The following is an 11,779-nucleotide window of genomic DNA, read 5'->3' as shown; positions in this document are numbered from 1 at the left end:
AAATATGCTTCAGAGTCCCACCTTCCACACAGCTCCCTCACTCAGCCCTTTGGTTTTTGCAGACAAAATTTAAGAGCCCTCAGAAAGCCAGAAGTACTGATGACCCCGCAATGCACCCGGAAGCAGTGTTCACTTCGATCCCCTACAAAGACTATGTTCTATAGACTTTGCTTCTCCCTCTACGTTTGTCTTACGGCTCAGTGGCAAGGTGGCTGTAGACGCACATCAGGAGGGGATGTGGGAAAGGGAAACAGGGGAAGCCCAGGCACGTGGGTGCAGGGAGGGGTGGGGAACACCGCTTCCATTTTCCTTTGTCTTTTCCTTTTAAAAAAAAAAAAAAAAAAAAAAGGCAGGGGTGTGATTGGTCGGAAGGGTAGAGAACAAACCCCAGAACGGTATGTGAGCTCCAGAGGTGGGCGGGGGGAGCAGTCCCCCGAGAGGTGAGAGGTGAGAGGGGAAGTCCCCCGAGAGGTGAGAGGTGAGAGGGGAAAGGTCAGGGCAGTGCCTGCAGCATCAAGTTCCTCAGCAGTTTCTGCCGGCCCAGCTCGTAGTCCTCCTCGTCCACATTCACCAGCAGCTTGATGGCTTCGTGGCCCACAGCCTGCTTGAGGGAGTCTGTGATAAAGACACCTTTGAGCGCCTCTAGTAGCGAGCCGTTGATGTAGTCGCGCCAGAAGGCGTCGAGGTAGGTGAGCTCGGAGAACTTGATGTCGCAGATGATGGAGCCCAGGTCCCGGGACTTGAGGATGGTGTTGGCCTGGTTGAAGCGCTCGAACTGCCGCTCCAGTGGGTCCTGCTTGTTGGAGAACACGTTGCCTTGCAGGGCGGTCTCGTGCTGGCAGTATTCGGCCCGAACCCGCAGTCTGATGTCTGTGGGGAAGAGAAGACACGCACAAGCGGTTGCGGAGGGGGCGCGGACAAGCGGGCTCGAGAGGCTGGAAGACCGGCGGAGGAGCAAAGCTGGGAGCGTCACCTGACGGCTTTCCTGCCTCTCCCCCCGGGACCAGTCCTTTCCCAAGCACCTCTGAAATCCTCGCCCGAACACACGAGTTTCCTTTAAACAGGCCAGGCCCAGGCCAGATCACTGCCATCCCTCACGAGGAGCACCCTGCTTCCAGGCAGTATGTTCCTAACAGGCACAAGTTCATTTAATTGTTTTCATTTTGTTTTTAATATATTTTTTAAATGCTTTATTTATTTTTGAGAGAGAAAGAGCGTGAGCGGGGGAGGGGCAGAGAGAGAGAGAGAGAGAGAGAGAGAGAGACACACACACACACACACACACACAACTCAAAGCAGGCTCCAGGCTCTAAGCTGTCAGCACAGAGCCCGATGCCGGGGCTCAAACCCATGAACCTTGAGATCATGACCTGAGCCGAAGTCCAAGGCTTAACCGACTAAGCCACCCAGGCGCCCCCAGGCACACGAGTTCATTTCAGTATTCGATCAAAACTTGGTCCATCCTACAATAAGGATGTTGTAACAGCATCCCTTTGATCTCGTATTAACTAGAAAGACGTGAATTGGACTCTGCCACAAAGACAGAGGAATTCTCTCCCCACAGATGAGGCCGTTCAATCCCACTAAACCATTCACCCATTCAATGCGAGCCTGGCACTAAACAGCATAAACTGCCCGGGGTCTCAGCACTTCTCCGTATTTCCCCCTCCCATCTGCTCCACCTCCAGAGCCCTTAAATTTCCTCACCACATGTCTGCTTTTCCTTGGGATCTGGTGTTACTGACTTCCGGCGTTTTCGCTGGCTCCCGAGTGTGGCTCTCCCTCGAGCTGGCCGCTTGCTACACATCTGAGGGCCCGACGTGGGGCAGCACACCACAGGATAGTGGGGAGGCACTGGCCAGAGGGGAAAAGGGGAAAAAACATAGTAGGGGAAAGGGAGAAATACAAACCGATCTCTTGGAATGAGGAAGGAATCGCTCAAGACTTAGCACTAAGAGCCTACGGGACCTGAAAAGAGGACGCACGATGTGGGGACAATCACAGGACGCAGGTGAAGCATTAACACCTCACCTAATTTTTATAGGGCTAGATGCTGGGGAAGCGGGGGTGAGAGAGACCCGGCGCCCTTTCATGCAGGCTGGCGAGGCTGGAAAAATGGCGAGTTTAGGGTCTTCTTTTTTTTTTTTTTTTAAGTGAGCGCTATTCCCAAAACGGGGCTTGACCTCACAACCCCAAGGTCAAGAGTGCATGCCCCGCTGACCGAGCCAGCCAGGAGAATTCAGAGGAGTTCCTATCTTCTTACCTGTTTTAGGGGATTGGGGAGGCCTCGGTTCTGGATCGCTGAGGGCTCTGGGGGTCACGTAGCGAATTGACGTCTCCTCCAGATACTTGTCTACAAGATCGGGGCACACTACAGGAGGGGAGGGGGTCCTTCAGGAAAAGATGCACCCCCCGCCCCCGGTCCAACCCTCCCACGGGCCTCCTAACTCCTCCTAGGTAGCCCCCAGGGTCATCGCCTCCTCCCACCCGGGCTCCTGTGCTGCCGGCTCCAGGCCTCCCACCACTGGTCCCCGGGCCCCCGCGGTCTGGCCCCTCGTGCACCCTCACCGGCCCGTCTCCTCTTGAGGGTGACGTAGGGCAGCAGGTCGTGGCGAGTGATGATACGCAGCAGCTGCAGCACCTGGCGGAAGTTACTCTCATCGCAGCGGCCCTGGCGCTCCAACGCCAGCAAGAAGTCACGTCCGTTTCGGATGAGGCCACGCTCGTGGTCATCGATGACATCGACAAAGAGGAAGGAAAGGACGCGCACGTCCCTGTGTGTCAGGTGGGCGCCCACGATGTCAAACATGCGGTGCAGGCTATAGAGCCCGTGCTCCTGCTCGCCGCATTCTTCGGGCCACACCTGGCCGGCCCGCCGCTTCAGGCCCGCCATGCCGGGGGCTCAGGTGCGCGGCGCGGTCCAGAGTCCCCGCTCGGCGGCCGCGGGCCCCGCTACACTGTAGGGACGAGGAAACAGAGCCTGTGAGCCACCCGGTGGAAGAACTGGTCTTGTTCGCTCCCGTACCCCCAGGGCCTAACGCCGTGCCTGGCACACGGCAACACCGAGGGTTTATCACGTTTTAAAAAGTGATTACTGCAAAATAAAGCCCAGAGCTCTCCACATCCAACAGCTGTTACCTTAAGTCCAGACCCTACTGGAGAAACAGGGTCGCGATCCCTGAGAGTGTTATATGCAACTTCAGGCTGCAGACTCAGCAGGAATTGCCGTTAGAGGGTACCCCGATTCTTCCCCTGCCCCCCAAATACTGCTTTTGGTCCCTTTGTGCTCTCCCTCCTTCCCCCAACCATCTCACCTCTTAAAGGTAGGCAATCCCGAGAAAAGTAGAGAATTCACTTTCTTTTTTTAATGTTTATTTATTTTTGAGAGAGAGAGACAGAGTGTGAGCCAAGGAGGATCAGAGAGAGAGAGAGACGCAGAATCCGAAGCAGGCTCCAGGCTCTGAGCTGTCCGCACAGAGCCCGACGCGGGGCTCGAACTCACAAACTGTGAGATCGTGACCAGAGCTGAAGTCAGATGCTTAACCCACTGAGCCACCCAGGCGCCCCAAGAATTCGCCCTTAACTAATATGGAAGCTGCAGGAGACAAACCTACAGACGGACAGTAGGGAAACTGAAAATCTTTAGGTAAACCTAGTTTTCATTCTGCCCGTATCATTAACAAGCTAGCTGTGTAGCTGTGTGACTTCAGGCAAGTCACCTCACTTCAAAGTCGCACTGTCCCCCATCTACAAAACATGAAGGAAAGAAGCTACTCCTCAGACTTGTTAAGAATCCAATTAGAAAATACATGTGAAACTGCTGGGGCGATGATTGTGAAAGAGATTTCAAAGAGATAAGCACCCCTGACCTCTGCAGCCCAGAGCCACCCCCTCCCCCAACCTTATCCTCATACTTCCTGCAATCCAACCAAGTTCAAAAGCCTAACTGCACAGGAGGCTAACCAATAACGTTCACCCAAACTCATGGATTTACATCAACGAACATTACTACGTTGAGCACGCTCGTGACCCTCCTATGCCAGGTGAACTCACCAGTGATGTTCACGCACCATTTGGATATATGCCCCTTCTACTCCTTCCTCGTGGTTGTCATTTCCCCACCCCCTCGCAATGACCCACAGCAGCCAACACTCGTTCTGTAATTTGTTATTTGTGGGTTTTTTTTTTAATATTTATTTATTTTGGAAGAGAGAGAGCACGAGAGAGAGAGAACGAGGAGAGGGGCAGAGAGGGAGACAGAGAATCCCAAGCAGGCTCCACGCTCAGCAAAGAGCCTGACGCGGGGTTTAATCTCACAGTCGTGATCGTGACCTGAGCCAAAATCGAGTCAGACGCTCACCCGACTGGGCCCCCCAGGCGCCCCCATAATTCAGTGTTTGGCTCACCAAGTTTCAGCATCAAGCTGGATAATGTCAATGACCTGTGACCGAGCCTGAAGTCCACAGGCTTCCACATCCACACTTGTCACACACACGTGCCACCCAATACTGTTCCACCAAACCACAGCTCCAATCACCTGATCCATTATATATTCCTATTGAAGCCACTTCTAAATACGTCTCCAATCACCTCCACCACCCTGCTTCAGGTCCTGATGATCCCTCACGTGGACTATGGCCACAGCCTCTCGAGGGCTCCCCTGCCCACCAATCTTAACCCACCTAAGTCCATCCCTCATATCCAGCTGAATTCGCTATCTAAAACGCACAACTGAGGAGCGCCTGGGTGGCTCAGTTGGTTAAGCGTCCGATTTCAGCTCAGGTCATGATCTTGCAGTCTGTGAGTTCAAGCCCTGTGTCAGGCTCATGCGGACAGCTCAGAGCCTGGAACCTGCTTTGGATTCTGTGTCTCTGCTTCTCTCTGCCTCTCTCCCACTCATGCTCCGTCTGTCTCTCTCTCTCTCTCAAACATAAACATTAAAAAAAACATTTTTTGGGGGGCGCCTAGGTGGCTCAGCTGGTTAAGCATCCAACTTCAGCTCAGGTCATGATCTCACAGTCCGTGAGTTCGAGCCCTGCATCAGGCTCTGTGCTGACAGCTCAGAGCCTGGAGCCTGCCTCAGATTGTGTCTCCCTCTCTCTCTGCCCCTCCTCTGCTCACGCTCTATCTCAAAAATAAATAAAAACATTAAAAAAACCCACATTTTGAAAAATAAAATGCACAACTGACCACATCACTTTTCTGCTTAAGACCTATCTACAGCCCCCTCCTTACCTAGAACACTCCAGACTCCTCACACAACACACCAAGCCTTCTGAGATCAGGCCCTGCCTACCTTTTCAACCTCATAACCCACTTTTGATTCTCTACCGTTATCGGTTTGTTTATAACTCACATACAGCAGGCAGCTCATTTCTCTGTCCCTTTCTTCAGGCTACTGCCATTGCCTGAGTGCCCCTCTCCCTTCTCTGTACCCTACCCCCCTATACCACTCCTCTTTTTCACACGGCTAACTCCTACTCATCCTTTACGAGTCAGCTCAGATACCATCTTCAAATTCATTCTCCACACCTCCATGCTGGGATACGTAATCCTCTTCTGTGCTCCTATGGAACATCATGCCTATTTCTTTTTTTTTTTTTTTTTAATTTTTTTTTTTCAACGTTTTTTATTTATTTTTGGGACAGAGAGAGACAGAGCATGAACGGGGGAGGGGCAGAGAGAGAGGGAGACACAGAATTGGAAACAGGCTCCAGGCTCCGAGCCATCAGCCCAGAGCCTGACGCGGGGCTCGAACTCACGGACCGCGACATCGTGACCTGGCTGAAGTCGGACGCTTAACCGACTGCGCCACCCAGGCGCCCCATGCGTATTTCTTTTAAACCCCATTTGTGTATTTATCACCCCAGCCCATCTTAAGCAACTCGTGAAAATGGACTAAGTCACATTCACCTTTATATTCTCAGTGCCTAGCAATGAATAGAGGTTGGTACACAGTACTCACAACCTACTGAACCGAGCTTAGTCTCCAAGAAATCATCAAAAGCAGCATCAATTAAGGAACAAACCCACACAGGGGTGCCTGGGTGGCTCAGTCGGTTGAGCGTCTGACTCGGTTCAGGTCAAGAGCTTGCAGTTCGTGAGGTCGAGCCCCACGTCGGGCTCTGTGCCGACAGCTGGGAGCCTGGAGCCTGCTTCGGATTCTGTGTCTCCTTCTCTCTCTACCTCTCCCCCAATTGCACTCTGTGTCTCTCTCTCTCAAAAATAAATTCAAAAATTGGGGCGCCTGGGTGGCGCCGTCGGTTAAGCGTCCGACTTCAGCCAGGTCACGATCTCGCGGTCCGTGAGTTCGAGCCCCGCGTCAGGCTCTGGGCTGATGGCTCGGAGCCTGGAGCCTGTTTCCAATTCTGTGTCTCCCTCTCTCTCTGCCCCTCCCCCGTTCATGCTCTGTCTCTCTCTGTCCCCAAAATAAATAAAAAACGTTGAAAAAAAAATTTTTTAAATAAATAAATTCAAAAATTAAAAGCAAAAAACAAAAAACAGATACACACACCCTGGTTACCACGCATACACTCTAGCTAGCCGTAGCCTCCCCTACGCTGTGTGGAACTACCCATACCACGGCACCCTACTAAGCAAGAAGATTGGTGGTCCCGTTTTATACACCGAGACACTGAGGCTAAGTTACAAAAGAGAGTAAGGCACGCCAGGGTGGCTCAGTCGGTTAAGTGACCGTCCGACTCTGGACTTCAGGTCAGGTCATGATCGCACGGTTTGATCAAGCCCCGGGTCAGGCTCTGCGCTGACCAGATGGAACCTGCTTGGGATTCTCTCTGCCTCTCCCCTGCTCACAGTGTGTGTGTGTACGCTCTCTCTCGCAAAATAAATAAAGTTTAAAAGAGAGAGAATAAAATGAGCCACTTCCAAAGAGCCAAGTTGATGGGGTCTTAGAAAACTGCAGAGCAAGTGAACCCAATCCTCCCTTCCTCAAGAACCTAAAAGGGAAGCAAAGACTCATACCCACAAGAAAAGGGGAGCTCCATCCCGCACTCACTTAGCCCCCAAACATGGGTTTGATATACGGACAAGAAATATGGCTCACAGCTACTTAGGAGAGCCCAGATGCCCCCCACCCCCCACTCGCCTGCTGAGCACGGGAACAGCTGGGAAAACAGCTACCCAACTACAGGGTAGTTTTCTCTGTATCTTCCTCTCACCTGTTGTACTTACTGGGTACAAATGGGGGCGGGGTGGGGGGGGGGTGCTGAAGGAAAGTAACTCCTTGCTCATAGCAGGCAACATGAGAAAACCGAGCCTCCTTAGGCGTCTCCCTGTTCCCTGTCCCACCTGTTCCTCTTGGCCAGCTGCTGATTATGAGGATCTCAGAAAAAGCAGATGGGCAGGTTTCACATTCAACCAATCCTAAGAGCAGGTTGCTAGAGAGCTCCCTAATTCAAACTGTTCTGACTTTAAGTCCCCGGAAATGAAGAAATATGGTCCCTACATACCTCGTCCCTGGAAAATGAGGCAAAATGCAGGAAAGCATTATGGTCCTAATTATTATATATCAATGTATGCAATTCTGTAATAGACCTCAGTCCTCTGAGGGTTAACTCCCTAGATAGGATGGAAGAAACAGCCACCTTAAGTCCTAGACCCCAGGCTGGATCATTCAAAGTGCCAGGAATTATCAGCGCTTCTAGGTCAGTGGTTCTCAACCACGGAGGACGCTGCCTCCCTCCCCCCCCCCCGCCCCCCCCCCCCCCCCCGGACATCTGGCGATGTCTGGAGACATTTCAGACTGTTATGACTGGAAGGGGTAAAGGACTGTGCCAGTGGCATGCAGTGAGTAGAGGCCACGGATGTCTCTAAACATCTTAGAATGCCTAGAAGAGCCCCCACAACAAAGAATTATCCAGCCCCAAATGTCAATAATGCTGAGGATGAGAAACCCTGTTCTCGATGGACCATGACACGAAGGGGCCAAAGAAGAGAGACAGTATGTCACCGTCCCCCCTAGATCTAGAGACGGAAGCCATTGGGTCCCTCTGACCCAAACCCATCGAACAGTATTTCAGAAGAAAAGCAAAGCCGGTCAGACACAGACTATAAACTCGTAAGTCCAACGAACCCGAAGGAGTCCCACCCACTCCAACCCTGGCTTCTCTAACACCTGCGGCTGCCATTCAGGTGAGCAGCAAGCGGTGGGCCTACACTCTCTTCGGCCCCATCCCAGGAGGTCGAATGTGACCTAGTTCAATCTGGATCTCTACGAAGATAAGAGAAATGCCATCCTGTGCAAGACAAACAGAAAGGATCCTGCCCTTAGGCCTCACAGCCACCTTTCAAGTCCTGAACCTAGAGTTGCAGACCCTTCCTTATTTGACTGCTCATCAGACATCCTGCTTATTCTATGAAGCGAAATGCAGAAGAGGCTAGAGTTTCCCAAGGCCGTGTCCTTGAGAGAACTGTCAGGAGGCTGACAGGCAAGCTAATACGCACCCCCCCCCACCCCACTTAATTATCATCTGGGATGGTGAGTTCACTCAGTTAGCAATCCAGATGGGGTTCCAAGAATCGATCTAACTTCAGTGCTGAAAGAACATGCCCAACTTCCTCTTAAACCAAAATATACTCAGCTTTCTGTGGAAGTGAAGCTTGGGAACACAGCTTAAATTATACAGAGATCCCAGAGAGACCAGAGTCGTGAGGAGAACGTACCCCCTCTAAACAACAGAATTAAGAGACCTTCTGAGTCCCGGTATCTGAAATATTGCCAGATAACAAGAAACGGACCAAACGCTCCGCTCAACGAGAGTCCTGATCCCGCGGGCTGCTTTGAGTCCACGTGAGAACCTAACAGGGGTCCCCCCCGCTACAGTTCCCCAAGAATAATTCTTTATTCCGAGGAACCGCCGCATTTCCTGGAGTTGTAGTTTTTTGCTAGTTTGTTTTCTTTAGGGAGGCCCAAGCCAGCCCAGGGCCAACAGACGGTGCCTATATACCTACAGAATTGTCTGTCTGGTTCCTACTTCCAAGCAAACTCTAGTCTCATCCCAACCAGGAATGACATCCGTATTTTTTGAGGTACTTGGCTCTCTCAGAAGCCCTTAGAGGACAGTCCCGCGGAGGAAACAAAAAAGAATGATCTCTTGAAAGGAAGACGCAACTCTGGTATCATCGCAACCAGGATGACATCTGTATTTTCGTAGAACTAGAGGTATTTGGCTCTCTCCGAAGCCCTGGGGGACGAAAGTCATGTGGAAGAACTAAAAGAGTGAGGTCTAGAAAGTTGGAATGAAAACAGCACGGAGAAGCCTGAAGAGGGCAGAAAGAGCTTTCCTGCTGGTGGGATAGGGAAAATGTAGCCAAATATCTAGAAGTCAGAATTACACAGTATGTTTTCAAAAGGAAGATTCCAGGAACCCTGAACAACGAAAAGACAAAGGTGAGGTGCTGCTTCAGCAGCCCTCCAAGAGTAACACTCAGAGACACTGTACAAGGGCACCAGTTCCGTATGTTAAAAAAAAAAAATGTGTCTCTCAGAGCTCGCCAAGAAGACTAGATAATGACAAACCAAAGCTGGGGGCTTGCCCCCACACACCTGATTTCTGCTCTCCTTTTCCTCCTACCAATTTCCAGTTATCCAGAGACACAGTGACTGCAACAGGTCTTAGGCACTCAGCTGGGTAGGTGAAAACACACGTTCCCTGGCCTCGAACCCCTTACTGGGCTCAACCCCAATGCATTTCTCTTGCCATTCCCATCCCCTTCCATTGTTCAAAAAAAAAAAAAAAAAAAAAAACAACCAAAAAACAAACAAAAAAACCATAAAAAGTTCCAGACTTACCTTTGCAAGAAACTTAATTTCCCAGGTCTCTTCCTAGCACAAGGTTGGAAGCCAGCAGCAAAACAAAAACAAATGAGGGGGAAAGAGTCAATTTTCCAGCATGATTTTGAAACATCAAAGGCCCAAAAAATTAGTCAGTCCCAGTTCCAAAAATACAGACACACCTAAAGCCATTTCGATTAAAATGATCCACTGTGAGCCAAAGGGGAGAACTCACTCCCAACCAAGTCCCCAGGCCTCCCTAACGCTCTACTGGCCAATTCACGAAACAATACCAACTCCCAGAATTTCCAGCCTGGGTGGCTCATGGCAAGAAAGGTCCCAAATTCGACAACTTGCGGGAAAACCAATCATCCTCTGATACCTGCTCACCTGACTCCTCAATGCCTTATGAGACCCACGTCTTTCGTTACATTTTTGTTACATTTTAACACTGACTTTCAACTTTAGGGAGAACTGGAGACAGGGAAATGATTACAGCCAAAGAAGGCACTTTCTATCCCTTCCCTTATCAGACCAGACCTAGCCTCCAAATTCTGTCTTCACCCTTTCCCTTTGCACACAGTGAAAACAAAATATCCACTGAGGCCGGGCTCCCTGATACATCTACATTTCACCAGGGAACCTTTCCTATATGTGAACGCTGACCCCTCCCTCTTAGCACTTAAACAGAAAAAAAAAAAGAAAAAGAAAAAAAAAAGTCTGGAAACTAAAGCAATCATTTAATTATCCAGGCTGCCCAGATGCCATCCTGTTTTCTGTTCCCTTTCTCAGACTTCCAGAGCCTCCACCCTGGCATGTAGGGCTCCAAACCAGCATGGCTGTTTCCCCATTCTTACACTGCTAATTGCTAGAAACTAGAAAAGTCCTTTACTCCTTCTACACTTCGGCGGCCGTGACACCGGCTTCCCCGTTCTCCCTTCTTTCCCTGACCAGGAAAAACAAGGGAGCAGTAAGTCAGGGAGCCTCTGGAAAGCAAATCCAGTTGAACCCCCATCCGTTCTCCAAATTCCCTAATTCTCCCAATTCCCCATTTCTCCAAACCATTCCCTTCTGCCCTTCCCACCCTATTAAAAGCTAAAGGCCTGGCCATTAGAATTGGTTGCAACTGAGGCTGCTTAACTCTGCTCGCTCTTCCTTTCCACGGGGAAAGGGAAACCCCCAACCTCTATCCCCCGTGCAGCTCCACTGTCCTATCTCCCAGCCCATTCCCCTTCCTCCCAAACTTTCCTCTTAGTCTCTCACTTTCCCCATTACCTCGTCACACCGCCACGCTCTCCATTCCCCCCAATCTCCGCGCTCTCCTTTTCCACCCAAATGCTCCCCTAGGCCCTTCCCCCTCCCACCTCCAATTTCACACTTTCAAAACCGCCCCCCCCCCCCCCACGTCTGAAGTCCCCTCCTCACCCTTTCCCACCCCCTCCCAAGACCGCTCTCCAGAGTCCAGTCCCTCCCACCACATGCCACCGGCCCCTTCCCCTCCGCACCCTCGGCCGCTCCCTCCCGCGCCCACCGCCCTCAATCCGGCGGGATCGCAGCCTCACTCCCACCTCGGCCGCGCCAGCACCCCCGGCCGGGCCCGGCCCGGCCCTTGTTTACGCCCCTCCCCGCGCCCAATCCCCCGCCTCGCCCCTGCGCTCTCCCACAGTTGCCACCTCCCCCGCACGCCCCCTCGGCCGCTCCCCTCCCCCACCTCGCAGCGTCCCGTCACCTCCCTCTCTCGAGGTTCTCGGGCTGGACGTCGCCTCCGCCTCCCCCTCCACTTTCCTTCCCCTAGCCCTCCGCGGCCCCGCCCGGCCCCGCCCCGTCCCGCTCGCCTCCCCCTCCCCACCCCGCCGCCCCGCCGCCTCACTCTCGGCTCAGGCTCGGCGCCGCCATGTTGGATCCATCCGCGCCGCCCTCCCGTGCCGTCGCACGCCGCCGCATCCGGGCTCCGGCCGCCGCCGCCGCCGCCGCCGCCGCCGCCGC

At 52.3% G+C, this 11,779-nt stretch overlaps 1 protein-coding gene across 5 annotated transcripts; it reads right to left on the bottom strand.

The window, feature by feature from the left end:
* Positions 1-329: 329 nt before the first annotated feature.
* DEDD (death effector domain containing) lies at positions 330-11,775 on the bottom strand. 5 transcript variants are annotated; one of them, XM_081791940.1, is made up of 7 exons: positions 11,664-11,775; positions 9,812-9,844; positions 2,569-2,957; positions 2,264-2,371; positions 1,708-1,854; positions 479-870; positions 330-447 (listed from the first exon to the last, which is right to left on the bottom strand). In XM_081791940.1, the coding sequence occupies exons 3-6, from the start codon at positions 2,891-2,893 to the stop codon at positions 494-496; spliced, it is 957 nt and encodes a 318-aa protein (XP_081648066.1). In that variant the 5' UTR covers positions 2,894-2,957; positions 9,812-9,844; positions 11,664-11,775; the 3' UTR covers positions 330-447; positions 479-493. The 5 variants fall into 5 exon arrangements, with proteins under 5 accessions (XP_081648066.1, XP_078296786.1, XP_078296787.1 ...); XM_078440660.2 differs by having other exon boundaries at positions 330-870; XM_078440661.2 differs by lacking the exon at positions 11,664-11,775 and adding an exon at positions 11,505-11,605 and having other exon boundaries at positions 330-870.
* Between the last annotated feature and the right edge of the window lie 4 nt (positions 11,776-11,779).

Source organism: Panthera onca, chromosome F1 (genome assembly GCF_046562875.1).
Source record: "Panthera onca isolate mPanOnc1 chromosome F1, mPanOnc1 haplotype 2, whole genome shotgun sequence".
NCBI classification, from domain to species: domain Eukaryota; kingdom Metazoa; phylum Chordata; class Mammalia; order Carnivora; family Felidae; genus Panthera; species Panthera onca.
Note: the sequence above shows the minus strand (reverse complement) of the source record. Positions and strands in the feature narration are given on the sequence as shown.